General features: G+C 36.9%; 1 protein-coding gene across 4 annotated transcripts; it reads right to left on the bottom strand.

The window, feature by feature from the left end:
- Positions 1-624: 624 nt before the first annotated feature.
- Positions 625-6,955, bottom strand: LOC121257886 (uncharacterized protein At1g51745). 4 transcript variants are annotated; one of them, XM_041159145.1, is made up of 5 exons: positions 6,522-6,955; positions 4,394-4,587; positions 3,992-4,231; positions 3,541-3,834; positions 625-2,378 (listed from the first exon to the last, which is right to left on the bottom strand). In XM_041159145.1, exons 1-5 carry the CDS (start codon positions 6,701-6,703, stop codon positions 1,072-1,074), a joined length of 2,217 nt encoding a protein of 738 aa, XP_041015079.1. In that variant the 5' UTR covers positions 6,704-6,955; the 3' UTR covers positions 625-1,071. The 4 variants fall into 4 exon arrangements, with proteins under 4 accessions (XP_041015079.1, XP_041015078.1, XP_041015081.1 ...); XM_041159144.1 differs by having other exon boundaries at positions 3,992-4,587; XM_041159147.1 differs by lacking the exon at positions 3,992-4,231.
- Positions 6,956-7,923: the final 968 nt, after the last annotated feature.

Below are 7,923 nucleotides of genomic sequence, written 5' to 3'. Positions count from 1 at the left end.
TGAGATTTTCACTGCCTCTTTCTCTTAATCCTTAGTTAGGAGAAGTGAGAACATAAGAAAATAGTAAGTGAAAGATGGATCGAATCGCTGACAGACGACCGTCAGTGACATGCGCCACTCTTGAGAGAGAATCTCAGTATCCTTTAAAGTTACAAAAAAAAAAAAAAAAATTATATTATATAAATCTATTTTAGATTTTAAATTTACATTAATGTCATATAGATTTTAAATTTACAAAAATGTAATCCAAATTCAAGAAAATTACAAAGTTGCCATTAAAAGTAAAAACGGTCCGAGATGCAATCTAGAATTGGCAGAAACAGGCCGGAACGGGCCGAAATTTAGAGCGAAATACAAATGTATAGTGTAGCAGATCCTACATCAAAACGGAAAATTTCAACAGTAAGGAAAAGGTGAAAAGAGAATATTGTTTAAAAAAAGACGGATTAATATTCCAACATCAGGAGGCAGGAGCTGGGTCTGAGAGGAAAGAACACACGCAGTACATATATTCCGACTTTACACCCAATTACAAGTATCAGCATCCTCATTATATGCATTATTAAGCCCTACAGACAACATTTCTTTCTTGCTTTCTTTTTGTAACTAATTAAGAAGAGCATGAAAGTTCAAACAGCTGACCATATCTCTTGCTGCAATGAATTGCTCAACACAACTACAGATTCGACAACGAATCTAAATTGATCCCCCACTATTCCTGATTTTCCATATATTCTTTTAAAAATAAAAAATGTACATAAATAAGCTTGTACAGAAATAAAATATACATGCGTCAACATAAATTTCAAAGTACCAACTTTGGACATAAGTTCTAATTACCTTGTTTCTGGCTACCACAAGTTATGTTTCTCTAATTCCAACCCAGTTCCTACAAATGTGCAGTTAATGTCCCTTAAAAATAACAATCTATGGTTTCTTTCTCTATTACCTGCTTTATCTCATTATTCAAAAGGGCAGCAGAATCTTCACCTTCACAATGCTGATAAGCAATAACTGTTGTGCTAGCAGTATAATATTTTATTGTTTCCCATGTGAAAATGTACAAGTAACCTATGACTGATTTCTCTCCACATCACCATTCAACAAAACCGCTTTACTAGCTGCTTTTGATGGCGGCCTATTGATCTTCTCAAGTAACCTACTGAATACTAATTTAACGGGTATGCAAGCAACTGTAGTGTGCCCAGATGACTCTGGCTTTATCAGCCCATCCATGAAACCACTATTGCCATCTTGTATTGGCTTGATACTAAAATTATGATCAGTTGCTATTGAAGACAGAGTTCTTGTTTTCTGACTTGATGACAAGCTTACTTTCTTTGGTGGCTTTTTCAAAATCTTCAGGTCAGTTTGAGGCCGAGGAATGAGAGGGAGGTTACTCCTATCCGGGCATGGCTTATAACTGAAACTCCCTGCATTTAATTTCTTTAACGGGGGTTTCATTTCTTGACCTAAGAAGGGAATATCCTCGGCAGCTTCATCACCTTCCGGCACTGAAGATAAATGAGGACGCGGGACCCGAAAGTTTGCTGTTCTCCTCGCAGTCCTCCAAGCTGGCTGAAGTGCTGTATTTTCATTGTTAAACACCTCATTACCAAAATCGACTGTAGAAAGAAGAGTTTCAGCTGAACCATCCTCTAGGGCTTCAATTTGAATTGGGTGCCCTATAATTGCCTTCCCATTTAACTTGCTCATCAGAGACACAATAGGAACAGGCTCTTTTTGATAGCTTGCTTGAACCTTCAAATCCACATTGACCAGCATGGATCTTGGCCTCCCACCAAAACGACGATGGGCATTAAAATATGGATCAAAACGCTCCGCTTTAACCCCCCAATATCCTCTCAAAGGAGACCGATCCTCCCATGTCAAGTCCTCCCAATCAGCCATATTACGTGCAACACTATTTCGACCCCTGGGTGCAGCTCTTGATGCCAAGGAATATCTACCGTCCATTTTTACTTTCTGACTGCCAAAATCCCTTTCACTTATATTATCATCACCATCCTCATCCTCAACATCATCATCGTCATCAACACTATAATCAAAATCATCATTTCTATGGAAACTCAAATTCTGCCTCAATGTTCTTTGCCTCAAACCACTTCCCTTTTCTTCAGAATACATTCCCTGAATGGAACCTTTTCCATCACTTGCATTCACAGACCTTTTGGTAATATTGCGAATATTCCTTTTACCTTTCAATCGCCATTTGGACACAGCATCATTAGCAGAAACATGGTCATGAAGATAAAGGTGAGACGTGTCGCCCAAAAATGTTAAACCATCCTGCTCCTCAATGTTCATGCTTCCATGTTCTTGTGCTTCAGATCTTCCCAGCGCATTCCATTCTGCTACTGTAGACAGTGACATCCAAGCAGCAGATAGATTAGAGGTTGGTGAGCGGAAAAAACACATCAATATAGGCAAGCCAAGCCATTGCAGGCACTCAAATCAAATAATTACAAAAAAAGGATGAATTCAAACATCATATGCATCAAAAGCTTAAAAAAGTTTGAAAAAAAGGGATACTTCCACACCATAGGAGCCTGCAGACATGCTGATAAAAACCAAATAGCCATGCATAACTCCCAGGACCAACATCAGATCTGTTATTTGGTCAGTAACTCCCAGCCAAGCATACCTATAAGGCGGAAGTCCCCACCTTCAGACCATTTTTTAATTTCTAAATCTAGATTATGAAATTCTATTCATAAGATCTGCCGTTTCGCAAAAGAGAAGAAAAAATGGCTCAAGTTGGACCTACATCAAGTGCTATGGTTCCAAAAATATCTATGCCTTCAGATATTACCATAAAGTGTCTTCTCTACCTTAAAGTCACACGCCAATGCTTGAATTGGGAGATCCTTGGGTAAAGTTGTTCAGGTCAAAGCAGTTTCACTCAAGAAGAAAGATTGAAGCAAATATAGCCAAAAAATACAAAACTAACCAGAAGGTAGGGAGGTTAGCACTATGCACAGAAATACATAAGGGGGAGGGGGGACTGGGAGGGCAGCTGATCAGGGTACTCCAACAGAACATTAGTTACATCCAGTATTCACTACTTCTCGAAACATGTGTAGAATTTCTCTATCCACATAATTGCTTTTCCATGCGGCAATGACAGTGAAATAAATGGAATGGGAACCAATGCACTGATAAGACAACAAGAACTAGTAAACAAGATACATCAAATTCTCACACTCTTTTGAAGAACTCAAAACTGCTCATCATACAACAATGTGGCAAAATATGAGTGAATATAATAAGTGATCCTATGACTTCAACAATTAGGCGCATCACATAAAGAATCTTTTATTTGTAACACGTCTACCTGTTCATGGTTAGTTACAACAGAAAAATATTCCAAATTTCCAACGGGGAGAGATCATCAGCAAGCATCAGATTAGCAATCTTTTACAAATTACAGAGAATTGAACCACATAGATTAATCAATTTTTAATAGGTAGATAATACTCGTGGCAAACGAGATAAAAAATTACAAAAGTAAGACTGAACCTGATAGTAAAGTTGTCTCTTCATCGATTTCTGGTTCTGTCTCGGAAGAATCAGACTCTGAGTCTGAAGAATTGGTTTCGGAAGAATCATCAACGTCTTCTGTAAAAGCAGAAGAGTTTTCTTCAATCAAAGAACCAGGATGAGGAAGACAGTTACTCACTCCAAATTGGGAAGCGGACATCGCAACATGGCTTTGAGAAGTTTCACCACAATCAAAAGAATCACCATGCTCTGCTGTCAAGTAGAGACTTCTGCTCCTCTTTGCTCGGGAAGTAACTCCCATCTGCTCCACTCCTGAAATAGAAGTAGAAACAGCACCATAGTCAGGTAGCAAGGAATGAGGAACTCCTAATTTTGCACTACTCTGCAAACCTTGAATAAGAGGGCAGTGGCATATCACATCTATTGACCAAAAGTTCCTTAGTCAACTCCTTATGCGATGAAAGCTTACCATTGGCCTGACTTGCATTTCCCATACTAAGGACACCACCACCCGGAAGAGCATCAGCATGATGCTCAACTGAAGATTTCTGAGAACCATTCAAAGCAACAGAAGATAAAAGCCTTTGTTTGGAAGGGGTGATCCTGAGACCAAAATCCTGCAAGCCTCTCATCCGAGGTAAAATTTCAGAATGATCTTCATCCCCACTATGTTGATTTCCATCTATGGCTTTCTGTGAAGAGAGACCACCTATGGACTTATCATTATGATATGTTTCATGTCTGCTAGGAAATTGATGTGAATTGGAATTTCCATGTTTTCCATTATCATCTCCATAACTTTCTGAACAACTAACTAAACTCTTTTTCAAACCACCAGATAATTTATTGCTTCTGCGATCAGAATCTATACCTAACTTCCCTTGTTTTTCCAGAAGTTGCTTCTCAAGTTCAAGAGCATGCAGAATAGCATCTTCTCGACGTGCATATTTCTCTCTTTTCTTTATAGGCATGCCCTGGGAGGATTCAGCTTTTTCAATGCATTCATCAAACTCACCACATCTAAATGCCTTCACACGTTTGGATTTCTCTAAATTGTACCAATCGCTGAGAAAAAAAAAACCAAGAGTTTTATGAATACCAGAGTATGTGCAGTAAAAACAGCCATGAATACCAAAGAAGTAGCTCAAAACATCTGTGAAGAATAAGACACAAGTCACACAACATATTAGTTTTCCAAATAACTATATAACAACACAGGCAATGAACATAATATGTCAAATAATTTATTAAAGAAACTCATGTTCCACTTTGTTGTTTTTTTTTTCGGTCCAAATATAATATCAAAGCACTTCAAACTCTTCATTAAAATAATTAACCAGCATATCAAAGCGTAATCCATTGGGAGTTTTCTTTGATAAATTAAATAAAATATATTAATGATCAAGAAAAGAAGCATAGGATTTTCAAGGTATCTAGAGAGCATACTTTATATACAGCTAATGAGATAATTCATTTGATAGTTGAGAAATCACCACAAAATTTTCTTGAGGCTGATTGCGTAACCTGTGGAAAAATGTAACTAGAAGAAGATTTTGCATGCTTAACACTAAAAGAAAATTTTAAAGAATTTAAGCAGAGAACAAGAAGGAAGAAAATAGGAGGGAAAGGCCAGGTAATGAGCCACCATGATGCAGGGGGGTGGGGGGGGGGGAAACCATGGAAAACCAGATTTGCATGAGATTTTTTCTATGATCGCATCCTAGCACTTGAAGGCACTTCCAGCAAGATCCATATACACACAGGTAGACGAGGATTAGTAGTCATTACATAGAGTAAGAATAAATTCAACTGACCCATTGAAGCAGCATAGGCAGCCACTATTAACTGAATCCAACTAATTTAAGCTTTATGATTTGAAAAGAAACAGACATCGCCCACCTCTTCATTTTTTTTTTTTTAAGTAACATCGCCCACCTCTTCATAAACTCGATATATTCATTGAAAATTTGAAAGCAAAAAACAGTAATGAAAAATACATAAATGTAAAGCCACTAGGGATAAAAATATAGACCCAAATATTCCATAATTCAACCATACCCATCACCATCCTACCTATAGAATGCCAAAGACATCTAAGTAATGAAGTTTGGATCTCTGCTTTGGAAAGACCCAAAAGTAAGGTTCCTCTTTTTCATTGATAAGACAAAATCTACTTAGTATTATCAAATCAATAACTAAAATGTACTGGGAGAGGAAAGTAAATGATGGGATTTTGGTTCAAGGTTTGGGGTAATTCTTCAATTTCCATCTAGCTTTTCATATCACTCACTGTAGACTGGCCGAAAGATCACGTATTGCAGGGTCAGCATCGAATTTCCTTGCACATATCTCCTCAAGTTGTTAGGCCCATCATCATGCTTCTCCTCTCATCATATAGAGTCATAAAAGCACGAAGATGGGCTACCTTTGCAACCTAAATTACTCTGCCAAATCTAGTTCTTCAGTGAGGTTATTTGAGCTGGCTCCAACATGTGCTGCTTTTTTCTTTTCCAGGAAGAACACTAATGATTTTATGAAACAAAAGATGATGCACTCCCACCAGATTTATGTTTGTGTTCTGCACAATGCACAAAGCACAATGCACACATGTATATGTACATATATCAAGCCAATGAGCTCTGCTCAAATGGCACTTCCCCCTTGATACATATATAACAAATTGGCAAAACCACCGTCAATTACTATTTCTTGAGTAAATAGTTCTCGACAATTTCACAAACGCCATTACATTTCCTACCAACCTAAAAGAGCATCCTCACAACGTATATATATATATATATATATATATATTCGTGAACTCACGGATCTATTTGTGATTATGAAAAATAAAACGTCGAAAAAGGGCCCAATAGTCAAGCGTAAAGCCCCACAGTAGTGCACAAACTTCACTGACAGACTCGAGATCTTTCATTTTACAGAACAATCCAATCCTAATATGTAATTTTGAGTAAATAAAAATGAGGAAGATAGAGACTCACACGCTAGCGTCTTCCCTTCCGAGAAGCTTGACAGGAGTCCCGGACCGTGGAGAAGTGAGATGAGAAGCCCCGAGTTCTTCGGGCCCCAGTATCTTCCCGGGCCACCATGACCCGTTCCTCCTCCTCACCCAAACGATCGATCCCGGGCTGCAACCTGCCGGACCTGATCCCTCACTATCCATAAGCCTGACTCTCTGTATCTGTCTCTCTTTCTCTCTGTTTCTGCCTCTGTGTCTCTCTCTCAGTCCGAGTTCGGGTCAGCCACCAGCAAAGAAGAAATGGAGGGTCCCAGAAGTGACGAATAAGGCGGATCCGATATGGGGAATACGGGAAAGGTGTAGGGATTCCATGCAAATCAGAATTGGGGATTTGAGTTAGTTTCCATTTCTAGGGTTTTCAGTTTTCAATTTTTGGGTGGTTTGGGAAAAATATTGCAAGGAATGGGTTGAATCAGACCGTGTTGTACGGGCAGCGGGTTCGGGCGAATCCGTGGGCAGATAGCCGGCCCGTGGTTAAACTGTGAATAAAATAAAAGAAAAACGCTACTCTGCCACCTCAAGTGAAATTCTTTTTTTTTTTTTTTTTTTTTTTTACTAAACGATGATAGAAGTGATTTTAAGTGTATTGATATACTTTTTTATTTTTTAAAAATATTTAAATATATTAAAAAATGTGAATAGGAAAATAAAAAATATATATATATATTTTTGCAACTAGCAGTAACACCTAGTGGTGCTACTCGGGCAGTAGAGTAGCACCGTTCAAAATAAAATGTCTCACTATTAAAAAATAGTAACTCAAGATACAATTCTAAAATATATGCGATTTGAATTGAGACGAGAGATCATATTAACTCATCTCACTATTATTCATAAATTTTAACTCATAAATCTTATTACTATTCACAAACTATCTCAACTCATCTCTAAATCTAAATGGATTTCGCAGCGTTGTTTGAAAAAATGTAGGATTCATTATTAAGAAAATAAGTTTTTTAATTGGATCTCAAATTTATCTATTTTGTTAAAAAAAAATGCATAAGATATTAAGACTTGACACTTATGACTACAAAATATGATTTCTCTTAAAAATGAAATTTAAAATAAATTATATTTTATTCCGAGAATTCCACATGATTTATAAATTATAAGCTCCGAATATTGCAGCAAAACCATTTCAATTGTTAAAATTAAAAAGTTAAGAAGACATATAAAGCATACTTAATAAAGTAATTATGTGACATAATTTTGATATAATTTAAATTAAAAGATAAATTATAAAATTTAAATCTTACAAATTAAATCTTACTATTTAAATAATGTAGATGATATACTCCACGAACTGATTCTAAAATAAAATAACTCGTTAAAATTATAGCAAAGTTAACCCAATTTTAAAGTCA

This window comes from Juglans microcarpa x Juglans regia, chromosome 3S (genome assembly GCF_004785595.1).
Source record: "Juglans microcarpa x Juglans regia isolate MS1-56 chromosome 3S, Jm3101_v1.0, whole genome shotgun sequence".
Lineage (NCBI taxonomy): Eukaryota > Viridiplantae > Streptophyta > Magnoliopsida > Fagales > Juglandaceae > Juglans > Juglans microcarpa x Juglans regia.
The sequence above is the reverse complement of the archived record's forward strand: the minus strand, read 5'-3'. Positions and strand labels throughout refer to the sequence as shown.

Bases quoted from the DNA above. Each gene is read 5' to 3' on its own strand.
- LOC121257886 (XM_041159144.1), bottom strand. From the start codon at position 6,703: ATGGATAGTGAGGGATCAGGTCCGGCAGGTTGCAGCCCGGGATCGATC. The intron at 4,588-6,521 runs GTGAGTCTCTAT...TTTTTTTCTCAG, and splicing joins GGAAGGGAAGACGCTAGCGT to CGATTGGTACAATTTAGAGA. The intron at 2,379-3,540 runs GTTCAGTCTTAC...CACTGTCTACAG, and splicing joins AGAGACAACTTTACTATCAG to TAGCAGAATGGAATGCGCTG.